Genomic DNA, 21,145 nt, shown 5'->3' on the forward strand with positions numbered 1-21,145 from the left:
GAGGTCATAGTTCTCGTGAGCCATCTCATAACCTGGTGAGACTCATTGTCATGCCTCCATGAGTGATAACAATTTCTCAGATTCATTTTTCACCTTGCCACAAGGGTTACATGCAGGAACATTAATGTCAAACTGTCACTTCTAATATCCATCTAATATTCTCTAAATTAGATGGATCCTTTTGCATACAGTGATTGTTAAACACCTTTGCATAGGAATAGTTTCTATGCTTTCATACTCAAATCTTCCTCTACCTTGAATCCTTTCCCATCTTCGTGCTCACCCTTCAACCTTCTCAGAATAAACTCCTGTCTTCTATTCTTTTGGAAGCATAGAATCTCACAGTCAGAAGAGACCACATCTGGTTCAACCCTTCATCTCTTATGTAAAATTTTATGACATCTCTAGCTTCTTCTTTAAACCCGCCAATGACAGAAACTACTAAAATCTAGAAATAACACTTTTGGAATTCTTTCTTTAAGAGATCAAATAAAATTTTCCTGAATCTTCACCTATTGTTACTAGTTATATATATCCAGATTCTACAAAATAAGTCAAAGTTAGATTGCATAAGACAGCTCTTCATGTCTAAAACAGTATAATAAACTCACTAGTTAATGTCTAGCTGTAGATGCAAAGGTAGAGAGTAACTTGGGGTTATTTAAAAACCCAGTCCAGCCAGACACATTGGATCATGCCTGTAATACCAGCAGCACTCAGGACACTGGAGCAAGAGGATCCCGTGTCCAGGAGTTAGAGGCTACAGTGAGCTATGATCGTGGCACTGCATACTCCAGCCTGGGAGACAGAGTGAGACCCTGTCTCAAAATAATAGTATTTAATAATATCATAAAAACCCAGTCCACATTGATATCAGATGCTGTTTTCCTCAAGTTACTACAAATAAATATATAATCTTAACAAAAGATTAGTGGCTTGGCTATGCAAATGCAATTTAAGACAAAGTTGGTAGCCCTCTTTTTCCTGATACATTGCCACATCTGTTTCTCTTCTATTTAGAAATTCTTGTGTGCCTCTTGGCTTTGAATGGATCTTACAGGCTTTTTATTTTTCCATTGTTTATTCATAAAATAATTGAAGGGTAGTGACTGGGTTATTTGCCCAAAGCAGATGGAAAGCAAAACTACCACTAGAAGATCTTTACTAATTTGTTTCCATTCAAAAAGTTATCTTTGTCTGTGTTACATTTGTTTTCTATTGTATAGTTTCTCTTGTTCTATTTTACATATTGACTTTTCTCCTTCTTCAAACATCTGCCCTACTGGCTACTCTTGAAATCAGAGTCTGTGTCATATTTTTCCTTCTATTCAACTACAACATCTAAAACCAGATCTGTCATAGTTATGAACTTAATTGAACACTCTTAAGCAGTTGGGTGTAATTTCTGATGGAGAACCTATCAAAAGTGTTCATAAATGCAAACTATTCCCTTTAAAATCTATCCTAATCCTCATTAATGTTTCATCTTGATAGAGCTAAGTATTATGTATTGAAATTGTAGAAGTACACTTCACTTGGACATCTCTGCAATCATTTAGGTAAGAATTATACAAAGGCAAAAAGCAAATAAAATATACTTCTAACCCTATAGATATGTATACTAAAATGATGCCCTTGCAAATTTGTTTAATACTTCATTAATTTAAACAAGAGTACATTCATACTGTGAGCCAAGAATAGGGTGACTTACCGCAATCTGCCACCTTAAACATAGACATTTTAAGTCTTGAATGTCCTACAGTGTACCTACTGGCTGTTGTCACTAATCAGACCGAAATGGTACTAATGGTCACTGCAGGCTGAAGGAATGTTCTTGAAAAATAGGCAGATCCTCTCCCTCTCCCTTTTTTACTTTTTTCTTCTTTCCATCCTTTCTTCTTTTTTTTCCAATAGATTGTACACTTTGCAGATTCATATTTTTTTCCTTTTCCATTACATTTTAAATATGTGATTCTTAGTCCTATGCTTCCTTTTACTCCAGTCAATAACTGGCTCTATCAGAGGGTTGTTCTGTGTGTTAATTCAGTTAATATCAGAATTATCAAGCACAGTGCCTTCCAAATATGAGATACTTATCTCCAGTAACCTCTGGGTACACTTTTCCTGTTTTACATTGTTTAGAGAGCCAGTACTTGTATGAAGAAGAAGTTTAGTGCCTGTGTCAAAGGAAAAAACTTAGTAAATTTTTAAGTGATGTCAGAACAACTGTAAGCCACAGACAGATTCCCCAAAGTTTTGGAAATACTCAGTAGTTCCCTTTATATCTTAAGAGGCTCCTGCCTGCTTTCTCATATACCAGTAACAAACTTGCTTTTCTTAAATATAAACATTTAGAATGTCTTTCTCAATTTTTCTGCTTTGCTTTTATTCCAAATTTTACAACGGTATTGTTTTCCAATGCAGTTATACATATAATCAACCAAATATTTCCTTAAATTGATGACTACCAGATGAGGACTATTTGGCAATAAGCAATAAGAAAATAAATTCTTGGCCGGGCTCGGTGGCTCACGCCTGTAATCCCAGCACTTTGGGAGGCCGAGGTGGGCGGATCATGAGGTCAGGAGATCGAGACCATCTTGGCTAACACGGTGAAACCCCATCTCTACTAAAGACACAAAAAACTAGCCGGGCACGGTGGCCGGTGCCTGTAGTCCCAGCTACTCTGGAGGCTGAGGCAGGAGAATGGCGTGAACCCGGGAGGCAGAGCTTGCGGTGAGCAAGATTGCGCCACTGCACTCCAGCCTGGGTGACAGAGCGAGACTCCGTCTCAAAAAAAATAAAAATAAAAAAATAAATTCTTATTAAAAATTACAGACTTAAGATACTTCTTTGGAAATATAACATGTTTGCGACTTTTGACCATCTCATCGTGACATGCTCATCTTAAACAGAGTAGAAAATCATTTCATATAATTAACCTTATGGTGAGCTACAGATACCATGTATGTTACGTTGTGTTTATTTATAAAAATGTTTATTACATGCTATCTCCTTATAACCTAACTTTGATAATCATGATGATCCTAATCATGAGACTTGTTGGTTTTGTGTACTATTGCTTTAGAAATTGACATAAGGCTTGCCATGAAAGTGCTAGAGGAAAAGAGGGACTCAGTAGGATCTGTTATTGGATATTTCAGAGGCAGACTCTTACCTTAAGTAGGGACTCACTATACATTCATGTTTTCATAAGAATTGGGATCATGTTCTTACTTTCTATCAACCTGCTATTTTCATCTTTCAAGCTTCAGAGTAATAGGCTCTGTGTGCTTTGTTTTTCAGTGAGCCCAACAAATTTGTCTCAATTTAACCTTCCTGGGCCCAGCATGATGCGCTCAAACAGCATCCCAGCCCAAGACTCTTCCTTCGATCTCTATGATGACTCCCAGCTTTGTGGGAGTGCCACTTCTCTGGAGGAAAGACCTCGTGCCATCAGTCATTCAGGCTCATTCAGAGACAGCATGGAAGAAGGTAAGTGCTGGGGGGAATAAAGATGAAGTCACTTTATTTAAACCCTGAGAGGGAAACCATTGCATCACTCACATCACAAAGATTTCTGAAGAGGAAAATAAATTAGTGTAATTATCATTTGGGAAACTAGAAGCTTGAAGAAGTTTTATTCTGTATTATCTTCTATTGCTTTATGCATTTGGAAATATGGCAGAATTTGTTTAGATTAATACTTGGCTGTAGAAGAGTTTAGACTAAATCTACTTTTCCAATACAGAAATATACATAGAAACTATTTTCCCAGGTGCATCAAATATCAAAGCAAATGTTTTGTTTGACATTTTGGTTAAAGAGCCATAAAGACATGCAAACCAGAAACATTATTTTATGAAAATACCACATGTTGATGATTTACATTCCCAGAAATTCCCTCTGGTGCTAATTTTTTGTTATATCATTTTAGAATTCATATTGTACCTACTTTTTTGCTTATAAGTCATTATTTCTTCATCCAATGGCAATAAAATTGTCACCTAACCTGTTAAATATCTTTATAGTTATATAGTTCTATGTAAATACTCTAAATAAATCAGCTTGAAAACCTCAGGAAGCTGAGTTGATGCTCAAATATAAATATTTTTCTAAACTTTAGAAGCTCAAATGTCAAATTTAACAATAATTTGAGAGACTTTTCTCTTTGATTTAGTGAATTTTTTTTAGTATCCATAAAGAAAACTTACAGCATACATATTATAAAGCATTTCAGCTAAGGATAAAATAAAACTAGACGTAAAGTGCAAATTGATTAGAATGAAATTATTAACCTTAATAATTATGTTTAAAAGAAAGGTCTCCAAATCTTGAGATATACCAGAGTTTAATCCTTTTGCCATCCATTTATTTGTGGTGTAAACTTAGGCAAGTGTCTTAAGTTTCTTAGCCCTAAGTTCTGCATCTGTAACTTCATAGGTTTGTCACAAGGATGAAATATGAGAATAAAGAACAATTCTATTCCATTGTCTTTTCCCTTCCTACATTCTTATTTAAAATATCTTCTGACTGAGGGGTTAGGCAGCAGTGAAAATTGGCTCATATTTTTCAGGTCACCACTATGGATTTAATATACTGGCACTAAATCAGTAGAGAAGAGTTGTCATTGCCTTTTGCAATACTAACCAAACCACTAAGTTCACTATGACAGACAGTGAATTATATCCAAGGACTCCACTGATTGTCGCCATGTAGACAGACAACACATAACTATTCTCAAATGTAAGGACACTGCTTTCTGAAATGGTTCTGTTGCTCTCGTCACAGATAGGCTTCTTATAATACTTTTAAAATAATTTGGTAAGCATACAGATGGCTTTCTAGAGTGCAGCTTTTACAAATAAAGTGATTTTTATATACGGGGAAATTCTGGCCTTCAATATATAAGGATTAAATAATCTGAATTTCTGAAAGCTAGCCTAAGTGGGCAAGATGGCTTTTTTTGTGCTCATACATTGAATACTGACCTATTCTAGTTCTTAAATGGTGATCTAGATTCAAGACTTATTGAACTAGATTGAAGGGACTTTATTGATATCCTACCTAATGTTCACACTGACAGATGAAGAGACTGAGCCATATGTTCTAAGATCATAAACAAAAAGAATGAGAATGAGATCACCTGATTAATTGTTTACCTTTTTTCTGGTACATCAGGGTAACACTTTAGTTTATGAGGGTATTATTAGAGATTGAAAGAATTTTTTTTTAATAATTGACTCAAATACCAACATTTTGCACATCAGATAGAGTAGTAGCTTTGCCCAAGTTAGAAAACTGGAGGTTGTTCTTTATTCCTCTTTTGACTACATCTATATACTCAATTTTAAAAAGGTTCTTCCTGGTATCCTCCAATTCTATCCCCTTGTTTTCATCCATGTTGCCACAAACCTAGTGCAGCTATTCCAGTCCTCTCCTGATCAGGTCTTAAGCACCTCCCATATGTCCTTGTGGTACCCACCATATTGATCTCAGTAGCATTCGTAGTACTCTATTGTAAATATCTTTTACATTATATCTTCTTTTTGAGCTTTTGGGATTTTATCTCATTTATTTTTGTAGTTCCAGGATCTAACAGCAGCTTGTCACATTGTTCATGCTTAACTAATGTTTGTTTAATACACAATGAGCAGAAATAACCATGCTACTCCATAGTAAAAAGAGGATAAACTTTTCTGCAAATATTATTCAGCACCATTTTATCCACCTTTTGGGTTTAGTACATTGGAAGTACAGAAGTATAAAGCAGAATGTCCAATGTTTATAATGATATTTGAAACAGATAAAAGCCAGTGTGACATTTCCGTTCTCAATTTCTCTAAGACACCACCTTGAAAAAAAAAGTATTTTTCTCTTACTAAAATTAGTAAAGGAACAGTAATTCCACATTTATAAGAGTATGATTAATGCATCACAGATAATGTTGTAATAACACATTAGATAAAAGTACTTATTTCCCTGAAATTATATGGGGAAAAATATCTGAAAATGGACCTTTGTTGGATACAAATGAAATAAATAAAGTACATACGCTTTTTAAAGTTTAAAAGTTTATGGCAACTTTAGTTTGGGTTTCCATGCTATTCTATTTATTATACGGGAATTTACCGTAGCTTTCAATATGTAAGAAACAGGCTGGTAGGGCTCATGCTTGTAGACTTCTGTCTAATAACTTGACAACTGAGATACTTTAGGGAGTATGAATGGGGCTCTTCCGTGTCTCAATGTCCTGATTGCCAAAAATTTATAGCAGGCTGGTTCTCAGAATCTTATAGCCAGTTGTTATTACTTAATTTCCCTAACCACCCATTCTTTACTTTTTCTGTAAAGGCTGGGGTTTTTGAGTAGACCTCGTTATTTTAACTCTATTGTTCTCTTTGTTTTCTCCAGTTCATGGCTCTTCATTATCACTGGTGTCCAGCACTTCTTCTCTTTACTCTACAGTAAGTAATGGCTGTTAAGAAAAAGCTTGTGCTTTTGCCATGCACACAAAGGATGAAATAGATCATGTTACTGTGAATAGATCACATTCATCTATGACTTGTACACAGGAGTTGTGTTGTGAAATAAGGGCATACTCTAAGCTGCTCAATACCCAAGAATGTGCCAGGTGCTCCACCAGCCATTTTTTGGTCACTTACATGTGCTTTCACTGGGCTTTTTTGCACTCATTATAATCAATGAGTGGATGTAGAATTCAATTTCATAAAACTTATTGAGGTATGACTTGGAGTCTGTGAAACCATGTAGTCTGCTATACTGTCATTTTAGTAATGACAAGTTGTCCATGTTTTGTTCTCTGAGCCATGACTGTTAATTGTTCTATAGTATTTTCTCCTCATTTTTTATTTTTAAGTTTATTGTTGAGAGGATTATTGAAGGGTAAAAGCATTAAGGATAAAGGGTAAAAGCATAAAAGAACCAGAGATGTTTTCTTAAATACGATTTTTGAAAGAGTGTGATTTTTTAAACTTTTATTGTTATTTATTTATTTATTTATTTATTTATTTATTTATTTATGGAGTCGAGGTTTTGCTTTGTCATCCAGGCTGGAGTACAATGACACAATCATAGCTCAATGCAGCCTTGAACTCCTGGGTTCAAGTAATCCTTCTGCCTCAGCCCATCAAGTAGCTAGGACTACAGGCACGCACCACCATGCCCAGCTAATTTTTAAATTGTTGTAGAGACAAGGTCATTGCTATGTTGCCCGGGCTGATCAATACCCATGACCTCAAGCAATTCCTCCCGCTTTGGCCTCCCCAAGTGCTGGGATTGCAGGTGTAAGCCAGCACACTTGGGCAGAAACTTTATTTATTAAGGAAAGAAACCAGTGTTTCAAGTTCTTTTGCAAATGTGTGAAATTGTAGAGAGTTTTTCTGTTTGTTAAATACAATTCTATCCTTTTTAAAAAGTAGCCTACAGGAAGTTATGTTTTATGAGTGAGTCATTTTAGAGCTAGGTTAACGGTGAGGTATATTTAAAAGCAGCCTACTGAATCTCAATGAGACTTGAGTACTATGAATAAGCCTTAATCCTGTATTGTAAGGTTCATGAAAAGTTCATAGCCTCTGCTGTCACTGATTAACGGAGCATCATGGGCAATAATTTTTTCACTCATTTTCATTAAGTTCAAATGTTTGTTTGAACCTTCTGTTTATAGGTTAATCTCATATATTTACTGCCTTACATAGTCATTCAAAATCAGACTGTTATTGGCAGAGGTAATATTTTTCTTATTTCTCCTTTCAATGATTAAAATTGCCCGTAGCTTCCAGAAACTAAGACATCACTATTAGTGTTTAGGTAAATGTACTTTTTATGCAAATGGATAAAGTGAGGAATGTATAAACATGCATGAAAAAAACACATAAAAGAAATATATTAAGACTTAGTGTTCCTCCTGTTGGGCCAGCACTGCCATTTGTTGGGGAATTGTATTCTGATTTAAACCATTGCCATTTAAATCTATGTATAACATCAAAAGATGTAGCATCATTATCATTTTAGTCTAAATATGTGCAATAATTAATATTTGGATAAAACTACCTTTATGAAACCTAAGAAAAACTAAAAAAAAAAAAACAAACAAAAGAAAAATACCATTAGAAGAAATAAGGTCTAGTGATTGGTAGCACAATAGAGTGACTATAGTTAACAATAATTTATTGTATATTTCAAAATAGCCAGAAAAGAAGATTTGGAATGTTCCTAACAGGAAGAAATGGTATTCTTCTTAAATGAAGAATGGGATATTCCACTTACCCAGATTTGATCATTATACGTCGTATGGTTGTGTAATACCACATGCACCCCATAAATATATACAAGTATCGTGTATCCCAATATTGAAGTTGTTTTATGAAAAATGTATTCTTCAAGAAAAGGTTCATAAGTTTAAGGAAAAACAGATTACTAGTCTACCAGTGTCCAGTAGACCTTTCTGTATTAATAAAAGTGTTCTATATCTACACTATCTAATATAGTAACTATTAGCCATATGTTGCTATTGATTATTTGAAGTGTATCTGGCGTACAGATGAATTGACTTTCTTATTTTAATTAATTTAAGTTTAAATAGCCACATGTGCCTAGCAGCTACTAGATTGGATAGTGCAAGTTTATAGAGAACCCAAGGGGTACATTTGTAGATAGGAGTGGGATGTCAAAATAATGAGGATAATTAGAAAGCATACATGAGAAATACTGTATTAAGAGTAGAATATGAAATGGGAACAGAGATTAAAATAGAATATGTATATATGTATATATATACACACACACATTTATAGATATATCTATATATGTGTGTGTGTGTGTATGTGTGTGTATATATATATGTTTATAGGCCAATATATGGAGGTAGGATAGATATTGTTAAGTGAGTAAAGAATGGATTAGGTGATCGAGCCGCATGAGAAGGTGATATTATTAGAAAATTAAAAGAGTTGTATTTGAGATGATGAAAATGATATATTTGAATTGACAAGTAAACTGTAGTAAAATAATTCAAATAAGTGCATATTTGGGGAACTACTAAAGAGAAACATCATAAAAGATGAGGAGTCATTCTTTCCCCGGTACTCTGTGATCAGGAACTAGGATTTAATTGGCAATGAGAAAATACCTATGAAAATGCTTTTTAAACTATCAAATGAAAAAGCAACTTCTTATTATTTTTCATGCCTTCTTAATAACTCTGGATAGAGATTTAGTTGCTTTGCATTCTTGCCTGGTTCAATCAGGTAATTATTGGATGACATCAGGCAAGTTGCCAAATTTCTTTGGACTATACCTATAAAATAAAATTTGAAAATATTAGCTAGATCTGTCCCATTTGTCTCAGGATGTCTGCAAACTGGTTGGAAATCACAAGCCTAACCTGATCTGCAGAGGTGTTACCTTTGGCAAACTTATGGTTTGTGTCTTTGTTTTGAAATCTAAGACCAGGCACAGTGGCTCACGCCTGTAATCTCAACACTTTGGGAGGCTGAGGTGGGTGAATCACTTGAGGTCAGGAGTTTGAGACCAGCCTGGCCAACATGGCAAAACCCCATCTCTACTAAAAATACAGAAATTAGCCCGGCATGGTGGCATACGTCTGTAATCCCAGCTGCTTGGGAGGCTGAGGCAGGAGAATTTCCTGAACCTGGGAGGCTAAGGCTGCTGCAGTGAGGGCCACTGCACTCTAGCCTGGGCTACAGAGCCAAATGCCGTCTGGGGGAAAAAAAAGGGAACGGGGAAAGGTGGGAGAGCAGGGAGAGGGAATCAAAGCCAACACTGTGAAGTATTGTAAAATATGGAGCTTTTACCTAAAAATTCAAAATTTTAAATTCCTTTTTAAAATAATTGGAATATCTATGGAATATCTAGCAATACTAAGATGAAATTCCTCTGGGTTTTCAGTCACCTGTAATTGACCCCTTTAGATGTTGGTGTGGGTTCTCAGGAAGCCACAGCCTCCACCAATGCTTTTCTTCCTGACACTGAAGCTAAATATGGGTGGCTAGGTTTCACTGTGCTATTGCTTTCCTCATGAGAAAGAAATACCCCTTGCTGTCTATATCGTTGTCAAATGGGAAAATGAAAGACAGCCAAGGAAAGGTCATGTCACTTTTTAAAAACTTCAAGTCCATTTATTCTTTATAAGCCTTGTCCTGTTAGGCATTTAAAGTTTTGATCCCTGCAATAGATGTTTTTTTGATTAACTGTGTATTAAAAACTTTGTTTAACCTGTTTTGAATTCGAATTCTGATTTGTATTTTTTCATGAGAGTAAATGTCATTTTTGATTCATTGTGGATTCTTTAATATGTTGCCTAACAAATAGCTAGTACTAAAGTCATAACTTTTTAATTAATAAATTTGAATGGATAAATGGTCACTTATTGGCTTACAGAATAAAGAATTCATGGATATGCTTTCATTCAGTCAAGTGTTTCATATTTTGTATCATCTCCAGGACACTGGGCTTGCTCAAAACCATTGTAAAAAAACTGGCAAATAATCCAATTCCATTATGACATCATTAATCCCACACCTAAGCTACTGAAAAAAATATAATACTAATATTCTGGCTCATTGCTTTATTTTTATGGTAACACCTACCTGGTGTTAATAACCATAGAGTATGAAAGAAGGCAAAGGTTAAAGCAAATAATAGTTTTGAAAAATTGGTAGCAAGAAAAGTCATGCTATACGGTATGTATAGAATTGATATTTAATGATTATGCTTGCCACTAGTATATGTAACAGAACTATTACAGATTTTTTAAATGTGATGCATATATTTCTTGATTATTTTTTAAAATAATAAATTAGTATTAAAAAATACAGGAATGATTTATTGACTCTTGAAACTTTACCAGCTTTCTATAATTCTAGGAAGCCTAGAAGCAGGATTGGGCAGAATAAACTGGCAAAAAATATAAAAAGTAGGCCGGGCATAGTGGGCTGCAGTGAGTGGTGAATGTGCCAGTGCACCTGAGTGATAGATCAAGATCCTGTCTCAAAAAAGAAAAGAAAAAGAAAAACAACAACAACAACAAAAACAAAGTACTAGGAAAAACTAATAGACATAGTTACATAGTTAATTATGCCATATGTTTTAAGGCAATGAAACTTTTAATATTCCTTGCTTACTTTTTATTCAAAAACCAAACTGTGTATAAAACCTTAAAATTATTAGGATCTATAAAATGAAATATTTCCTTAAAAATCTAAAATTGGGCCGGGCGCGGTGGCTCACGCCTGTAATCCCAGCACTTTGGGAGGCCGAGGCGGGCGGATCACAAGGTCAGGAGATCGAGACCACGGTGAAACCCCGTTTCTACTAAAAATACAAAAAAAATTAGCTGGGCGCGGTGGCGGGCGCCTGTAGTCCCAGCTACTCAGGAGGCTGAGGCAGGAGAATGGCGTGAACCCGGGAGGCGGAGCTTGCAGTGAGCCGAGATTGCGCCACTGCACTCCAGCCTGGGCGACAGAGCGAGACTCTGTCTCAAAAAAAAAAAAAAAAAAAAAAATCTAAAATTGAAATGTAAATTATTCAAGATTGCTTTTTAAAGCAGTTTTCTTATAAAAGTTATTAGGATTCTACCACTTAGCCACTTTGTTATTTAGCCACTATATTACTAAGTTTACATATTTTTAAAGGTACAGAAAATATAGGGAAGACAAAGCTCAGGTTAAAAGAGTTGCTGGCAAATAAAATATATCCTGGTGGTTAAACTACTTTGCTTTATGTTTTCTGAAAGAAAAGCAATAAAAAATAGTTCAAGTAGTTTTGTATCAATTAATCTAGAACTATCCCAAAAGTAGACATAGAAGATAAGAGATTGCTTTTCAGCTTTGGATCTGCTTATGGCAATAAGCAGACTTGTACTATTCAACAAGATTATGCATTCTTCAGCTTTTCCCAGAATAAGGGAGCTTCCCAAATGTAATGGTGCACATAACTCATTTTCTGGCATTTTGCAGGCAGGCAAGAAAAACAGAGCTAGGAGTTCTCTGGAAGTCAAGTCAAAAACACCCTGCAAATTCCTATGGCAGTCCTCCTTTCTATATGCTGCATAGCCAAAAATGTTTGCCAGACACTTTTATCACTGGATGTTTCCGTGTTTTCAGTGTTTAAGCGTTTTGCTGACTTGTGATAATTAAAATTATTAATAATCACTAAAGAAAGAAAAAATAGAAGTAAATAATGTTAATTATCTGTGGTTATCAGTAGAGGCCTGTATGTTACCCCAGCTTTATTTGACATTGTTTGTGATACGTAAATCACAGAATAGAATTCTGACATCTAAACCTTGGCTGGAGATCTTTATAATTTTATGAAGTCTGTTTCCTACAATCTGTATGAAAGATACATCAATATTTTAAGTTTTCATGCACCCATATTTTTTAGAGTATAATTTTGTAATTATGTGGTTTATGTTGCTTATAATTTACATCTTAGAGTCTTTCAATTCTATCTTTTACTTAAAGGAATATTATATATCTATGGATCAAATGACCTATATTTTAAAAATACCTTATGGTTTATATATTAAGAAACATTTATATTAAATTCTAAAGTAACTTGTTTGTACTATTTCAATTGAATAACTTTATGTACTTCATTCCATTCTTCTTTTTTTTTTTTTTTTGAGACGGAGTCTCGCTCTGTGGCCCAGGCTGGAGTGCAGTGGCCGGATCTCAGCTCACTGCAAGCTCCGCCTCCTGGGTTTACGCCATTCTCCTGCCTCAGCCTCCCGAGTAGCTGGGACTACAGGTGCCCGCCACCTCGCCCGGCTAGTTTTTTGTATTTTTTTTAGTAGAGACGGGGTTTCACCGTGTTAGCCAGGATGGTCTCGATCTCCTGACCTTGTGATCCGCCCGTCTCGGCCTCCCAAAGTGCTGGGATTACAGGCTTGAGCCACCGCGCCCGGCCTCTTCATTCCATTCTTATAGTAGATAATAAAAAAAACACGTCATGATTATTTTATTCGTTTACACTTGCGGAATTAATTGAAAATAGTTTTTGTAGTTAAAGTCTTTCTTTTTATTGTTTTACAGGCTGAAGAAAAGGCTCATTCAGAGGTAAAAAAAAAACTTTCAATATTTCAATATTTACTATTTTAGTTTGCATTCATGATGAAATTAGTGTTGTGACCACTAGAGGGCTCTGTGATACAATAGCAGAACTCCACAGGACTGCTGAAGTAAGGCAGCTAGTTGATAAATGGTCTTTGATATTGCCTCTTTAAAATAAAATGAAAGGAAATTTGTATAGCAAGCTCTCCTCTCACATTCTAGATTGAGTCTTAGCTCAACACCTAATAAGTTGTCTATAATGGTAAGCACTCATTAAATCATCGATAAATGAAGGCCTATGGTCTTCCTATTTTATTAGTCTTTTCCCCACTCCCTGTGAGACCATCTTGGGCACCAAGCCTTCACAATACAGGATACCAGCGTCTCAGACTATCTGTTTTGTGTCATTATCTTGTTGCCTCTAATTGCTATTTTATGTCTGCTGTGGCAGCTATTGTTCTAATCACATATTTCACAAATACGTATTTGGTTACACTCATGAGCAAATCAAACTGCATTCAGGAGAGAATACTATTTTAATTTCCCTCGGCAAAACATTTGTCCTGGCCAAGGAGAGCAGGAGGACTTTAATTATGACTTTATTCAAGGTGAGGTAATGACTGTTTGATTGGTTTACACTGAGGCAATCAGACAACAGAGGAAAAAAATTGCCTTAGCAACAGCTTTTGCAAAAGTATTCCTTTCCTTTGAAGTCTTATTTTATTAACCTTTAAAAGTAAAATTTGTGCTATGTTTAAAAATATTTGAAAAGTATTGATTAAACCAATTTGTATTTATAATCTCTGAACTAAAAAGTGGATATGATTTTTAAAAATCAAAGTGGTTTATTTACATCACATGGACATGACAAAGCTTCTAACATTGATCATAGTATAGCTACTGACGCATGGAAATGCTCCATCTATTTGCCATCGTAGTAGTTATTCAACTCCCCTTTTATCATTGATGCTCTATCATGGATTATGGTTTAAAAAAAACAATTTCAATCACTTTACAGTTTCCTGGATTATATTTTAAAGATACTGGAATCATGTAATATAGACTATTTAATTTGAGAAATGTTTTTGAGTTTGGATTCATTTATGAATAAAATAGATGCTACATTTTCTGAAATCATTCATAGTCATTATCTTATAAATGTAAAGCAAATGTTATTTTAGACTGGGGTGTTCTGTTTTGAAAAAAAAAAAAAGGAATGAAATAGAATCACATTTGGTGAAATTATATAAATGTCTACTGTCTCTGTTTCCAGCTTAGAGTTCTCTACTTTGTTAGAGTGTTTCAGTTGACCACCATTTGTTCTCAACAAAATCTAATGCCCAGGGGCAAAAACTATACAGTTAATAAACTATGTCAAGAATGCTCTTTCAAACTGAGACAACATTCCAAAAGTTCAACTACAACTATAGAAGACTTGTTTTTGAAGAAATGAGAAGCATCAAAAGTAGAATGTTTAACATCCAAGTAACTGAAATCCCTTGAGACTAGATATATACTTATAGAACCAAGTGTCAGATTGTTATAAATGTTCTATCCTATTAGTCACAACATGAGACATACAGATTAAACTGCAGAAAGTGCTTGAATTAAAACTTTAAACATGATATAATATAGCCTTACCCTTTTCTGTTTCAGTTTTATTGGAGTATGAACTTAACTGAAAAGACACTTTAGAATTTTCATTATATCGGTTTATCTAATTAGTTGCACCTATCATTGCTTTTTTCCCCTGATTTTTAAGATGTGGATAAGCTATAAAGAATCTCTGAGCTAATAATTACTCACTAAATAAAGGTCATGATAATACAGATTTGAGAAGCCTTCTCTGCAGTCATAAAATCTCCAGCCAATAACATTTCAAATGTGAACTGATTAAATGTTGAATTAAGCCCAAATTTTAGTGACTGCAGGATATTCCATAGCTTTTGAGAAGTTTTCAAACTATGAGAAATTAAAATGTAAAGAGGAAAAAAGAAACTAAGATTTTCTGAAAAAGAACATGGAGTATCTTTTACTAAAAAATTTAAAAATGTGTGTGTGTGTACAGTTTTTACAAAGAAAATATTTTTCTACAGTTTTATTACCACAGTTTTTCTAGAAGGAGAAGAATCAATACAGAGGATAAACTGCTCTTGAGTCATTTGCCATTTGAGGGATGGCAAATGGAGCAAGTAAGCGTACTTTGATTTGTAGATTTGAGTTTGACACATAACCCTTTCCTTTTGAATGACATTTGCTTGTTACTCTGGAGTCAGTGTTCATATCCTTTCTTTTCAGGAGTTGGTGCTGATATAGTGGGGTTAGAATGAGCTAAATATAGTTATTTGCTTTCTTGTTTTGAATTATTGGTTTTCAGTAAAAATTTACTTGCATATTCCATTGATTTTTTTTTAATTGCATTCAGCAAATCCATAAACTGCGGAGAGAGCTGGTTGCATCACAAGAAAAAGTTGCTACCCTCACATCTCAGCTTTCTGCAAATGTAAGTCACTTAATTTTTAAAATATACTACAAAAATTTTTGTATAGTAGAATGGAATCATTTTAGTAGCAAACTTACAAACTTTCAGTGCCTGATACAGACTTAAATTACCAACTAGCAGGACTCATAGAAAGTTAACATTTTCTGCCTACTCAGTAATAAAATGTAAATCTGAACTGATGAGGGACAGCTATGTGGTTCAAATGGCTTGTTGTTCCTAATAAGATTGGAAGCAATAGTAACAGCCATATGGGTTGCTTCTTTTCTTGTTTGCTATTTTTATTACTCCTCATGCATAAGATTATCTGACAATGTAAGAGGGGTTGTTAGTGCTTGACTTTGGAAGATAAAATATTCATGTGCCCAGCCTCCTTCTTCTCAATGTATTGAACAATTAGTTAAGCATCCAGTCGATTCTAAAAGATGAACTTAGGTCTAAATAGGGATAGCTTAACTACACTGTGGATGAGATATGGTTTGCTCAAAAAACCTTGGCAGCCTTCTCATAGCAGTTTGAAAAGGTACACTTTCACCGGCACCAAAGCAGCACAGGATGGCAGAAATGATGACATTGAAGACGGCCAATTAAATTAACATTTACTGAATATCTTCCACTGTGTCAGGGAGCACTCAGAGTAGATGCAGAATGATAAAGGAGAAATGTGGCACTGTTCCCAGTCCTGAGGAGCAATGGTGTTAGGAACAGCAGTGAGGGGTAAGGAAATGCCTGCTATTTTGCCATATGTCTTGCCTCTCTCACTCAACAGTCCTTTGCTCAGTTCTGCTGCATAGCTTTGGGCCTGCTCTGTGCCTCCCCGCCCCTCCCTCTGCTCCTCTACTGAGTTTTTCTGTCTCCTAGACAAAGCATGATATGTCAAGAGTGAGCAGGTACAGACCCACAGTATAAGACTTGAATAAGAGGCATTTTACATTTTTTTTTGAAGTTCTCATTATGCAACATAAATTCTAAGTATATGTATCATTTCATTCACAATGTATTCATTTTAGCACTGTATTTGAATTGATTTTATTTTTTGAAATTTGGGAGAATTAAATTAATTTTGGATTTATTCTATTTATTTTTTATAGATGTTGTTAGGAGATTCCTGAAAATAATAGCAAGTTTTAGATAATTGTTTAATCCAAATTAGAAAATTGTTATTTTCTCATATTGCTTAAACAATTATCTAAAACTTGCATAATTTCTCAAAAATTAAATAATAATTTAACCTTATTGTGTTTTTTAAAGAGATAGTCCAGAGGCAACTGTAAATTTTATAGTATAGGCTAAATGTATAGAAGTATGAAATATTGTTGTCTAGGTTCCTGAATTTGTACCTAGAGGAAGTAGAACAATGTAAATGCCCGAACCTCCTGGGTTGTGTTTATCTGCAGTGAGGAAGGCTCAATGGCAGACCTTATTTATTAGATTGTCAAGATACTTGCAGATGTCTTGAATGATTACTCAGGGTTCCATTTTACTTTTAATGTCTCTTGGTTGATCTCATCATATAATTCAGATATTGGAATAATAAATGGCTGTTAGACATAATGGAAGATGGGCTGATACTTTCCATTTAAAATGTAATGATACTTATTGTATTCAAAAGAAAAAACTAAAATGGTGTTTCACGTTTTTTTGTTTTTTGTTTTGCTCTGAGAATCTCATTCTTACTCATTATTGGTTTCTTGTGTGTCATTTCAAGATTCTCCTATTATATGCTCACGTGTATGTATAGTTAATACACACGTGCAAAAGCTTCCTTACACACACACACACACACACACACACACACACACACAGGGAACCAAATTCTAACATAGGGGAATAATCTTGGGGGTCAACTCTGTGCTGCTGTTTGAAAATGGAGCAATAATTTGAGAAGGGTTCTAGCAGTTGGCTACCCACCTGCTCTAATTATGCATGTCACACTATTTTCACTGATGTGTTTTCATGACTTTAGGACATGAATTCTCAGCTGGGTGTTAATATGACCAACAAAGGGCGAAAACTGGTTCTTGTGTGTATGTGGTTTTTTTAAGTACTCTTTTTATGTGAAAAGCACAGATATACAGATAATACATAACTGAACATCCAGAATGTCTGTGGCTTTAAAATATCATGAGGAAAGAGCACAATTAGTAAAAAAAGAAATCTATAATGTTTCCCTAGGGGAACAATAATTTTAAAAAAATAAAAATAAGGAACACAGACTTAGAAGCAGCAGTGCCAAACAGATAATTCATGGTAGTCTTTGTGTTAATTTAAATAGTGTCAGTCTTGGAGACAAATGCCCAAATTGCTCTAGGTTCCACTCAGCTGCATGTATTACCATTAGTATTAGTTTTTGCACACTGATGGGAGACTGGTATCTATCCTATTTTATGTTCTTTTAAACAATTTATAATTTAATTTGGAAAACTTCTCAAATCACATCAGATCCACACAAAAACCTGTACATAGCAACTTTATTTTTTAATAGCCAAAAAGGGAAACAATAAAAAATATCCCTTAATAGGTCAGTTAATAAACAATTTCTGTTACATCTATATCATGAACTACTACTCAGCAATACAAAGAAATGACTATTGATACATGCATCGACTTGGATGGATCCCAAGGGCATTATGAGGAGTGAAAAATGACAGTTATAGAAGGTCAAATTTTGTATAATTCCATTTATATAACATTCCAGAAATGGCAAAATTAAAGAAACAGAGAACAGATTAGTGATTGCTAAGGGTTAAGGATGGAGGAGAGAGAGAGGTAGTGTGACTATAGTAAGGGGGAGATCTTTAGTTTTGTATTTTGAATGAGATGGCCATTACATGAATCCATATATGTGAATCTATTAATGTAAATCAATATTTAATTCCTGGCTTTGATATATAATATAATTTTATAAGATATATAATCATTGGGGGAAACTGGATGAAGGATACAAGGGACCTCTCTGTACTGTCTTTGCAACTTCTTGTGTATATAATTATAAAATATATAATGTATTAACATGTATAATTTTTAAATATCAGATATTGGGGCCGGGCGCGGTGGCTCAAGCCTGTAATCCCAGCACTTTGGGAGGCCGAGACGGGCGGATCACGAAGTCAGGAGATCGAGACCATCCTGGCTAATACGGTGAAACCCGTCTCTACTAAAAATTACAAAAAACTAGCCAGGCGAGGTGGTGGGCGCCTGTAGTCCCAGCTACTCGGGAGGCTGAGGCAGGAGAATGTCATAAACCCGGGAGGCGGAGCTTGCAGTGAGCTGAGATCCAGCCACTGCACTCCAGCCTGGGCGACAGAGCGAGACTCCATCTCAAAAAAAAATAAATAAATAAAAATAAATAAATAAATATCAGATATTGATCTTTACTTAGTATATGAAGTGTTCTATCATAATGTAACATGCTTTCCTTTATTTGGGGTATTTTAGTTTCAAACTAAAATATAAATCACCTAAAGATCTACCACAGTTCTTTTGAAAAAATATCTTGTTTTTAATTTCCCAGGAGTTTCAACCTTAATCCACTCTTTAGTGTTTCTTTATTTGGTAGTGATAGGGACTGTCAAAGCTTCTTACCATCAAATACATTTACTGACTAAAAATAGCAAAATGTTTTACATTGTAAAAATGTACAAATTGAATGAGAGTCAAAAGGTACAGGTAATGAAGATATGCATTATCATCTACTTTTAAAAAAAGTTTATTAAAATTTTCTTTAGACTAAATAGTGCAGTATCTGGGAATTTACATAAATGGATATGTATATAAATGATTATTAAACAATTTTAATGTAAGTTATATTTTAAACATTTTAATAATATTGTTAGAACTATAAGGGGTAAAATTTTGTATATATCTGGCCATTTGTGTTCTTAAGGAAATAATATTTTTTACACATTCAGGAATTTGAATTACTCACAAGTCACCTATTAACTACAAGTCATTTTGAACTCATTCATTTTCTTTATGTTTGGTTTATAATGTCATTTTAGATTTCATACATCATAATGAGCCATCAAATAATTTAGTTAATACTTGATTTTTCCTCAGTTGTAAGAAGTGCTGTGTTTAAATTTCATTGAGTGTTTCATTTCATCTGAGTTAATGTCTGTTAATGTATGTAATATACACATATATTTTTAACATGCATGTACTTAAATCGATTATAGGGAGTTGATAAAATTACTTATTTATAGGATATTTTAAATATAATCAAGGATTTTTTAAATGTACATTTCCCATTTGAAAGTAAATGTAAGTCTTTGTTTACTAGTTTGTTCACAGTACAAGTAAACTTTCTACCTTTTGGTTAAATGTGAGTGCAGCCTCCAAGATGAGAAATTGTTATATTAGAAATCTAATAGCTATAATTTATAGAGATGAATTTCAATGAGTTTGGTTCTAAGAAATAATGAGTTGTTTTTAACAACAATTTTAAGTATCAGATATTCATCTTTACTCAGTATATGAAATGTTCTATCATAGCTTACGTGCTTTTCCTTTATTTGGGCTTTTTTATATATATTAATTAGTATATCACATATTTGAACTTGGCATAATTACATTTATGTGGACTCCAAACAATAATCTGTATTTTAATTTTTAAATTTGAAACGCATCTGTGTCTCTGTTAAAATGCATTTCTTTCCCTTTGTCCAAAAGGGGTGTGATAAGTCAAAGAGTATCTAGTTAGCTCACCTCTCATTTGACTGGCAGAGTAAAGCCCCTGTTCAGTAGAATGTATATTAAGCCTTCCCTCCCTTTTGTAAAGTTGTTCTGAACAGAGCTTCGTAAAACCACAGGTAAAGTGTTAAGCTGATTCTACTAGCATATCCTTAGAAAGGAGAGCGGGTATATTGGCAGGTGCTATTGTCTGGTCTTTCTGATCAATAACCCATCAACAAACAAAAAGAAAACAGGAGCCATACAAGGAAAGGCAACTAAAGATGCTTGGTCATAGCATACAATAAACCAGGTAGCCTCTGGCCTCTTGCCCACACCTTCAGGCAGCTGGGTCAGGCAGGATGCTTTTGTTTGTCTTTTAACGTGTTTTCTTTACAAATCTCAACCATTACATAATTTGGAAATGAACACCAACGCTAGTTATTGCTAACATTTTTAAAGACATTACTGAATGAATGTGTAAGAAAACAAAAGGTACTTTTTTGCCTTTCAGCAGATAAGTCTTTTAACCAAAAATCTCTTGGGTATTTTGAGATTGTGTTCTACTTCTTTGCTTTTTTAATATTTACATATAATTTGCTAGTTAATCTTGCTTTTTTGCATCTCTTCTAAGAGAAAACTATTTTGTACATATTATTAATGACAAACATTTCAGTGTTTGGACAATTTTTTATAGTGTAAAAGAAATGTGAAACTTTATGTTGCAGAATCATTCTTGATTCAATTAGCTACTAATTTTAAAATATAAAGTCTCATATATATATCAAGTTTATTATGGGTAAATATATATTACATATATGTTTTATATGTATACATAATATACTATATATTTTCCCATATAAATAATAAAATGCTCTAG

General features: G+C 34.2%; 1 protein-coding gene across 2 annotated transcripts in view; it reads left to right on the plus strand.

Moving 5' to 3' along the window:
- NAV3 (neuron navigator 3) overlaps window positions 1-21,145 on the plus strand; it is a 377,767-nt gene that overhangs the window by 296,587 nt on the left and 60,035 nt on the right. For both annotated transcript variants that reach the window (XM_025403242.1, XM_025403243.1), the window contains exons 19-22: window positions 3,307-3,495; window positions 6,415-6,467; window positions 13,077-13,100; window positions 15,520-15,597. In XM_025403242.1, the coding sequence (XP_025259027.1) occupies window positions 3,307-3,495; window positions 6,415-6,467; window positions 13,077-13,100; window positions 15,520-15,597 (344 nt within the window). The remainder of the gene's footprint in view (window positions 1-3,306; window positions 3,496-6,414; window positions 6,468-13,076; window positions 13,101-15,519; window positions 15,598-21,145) is intronic.

This window comes from Theropithecus gelada, chromosome 11 (genome assembly GCF_003255815.1).
Source record: "Theropithecus gelada isolate Dixy chromosome 11, Tgel_1.0, whole genome shotgun sequence".
NCBI lineage: Eukaryota > Metazoa > Chordata > Mammalia > Primates > Cercopithecidae > Theropithecus > Theropithecus gelada.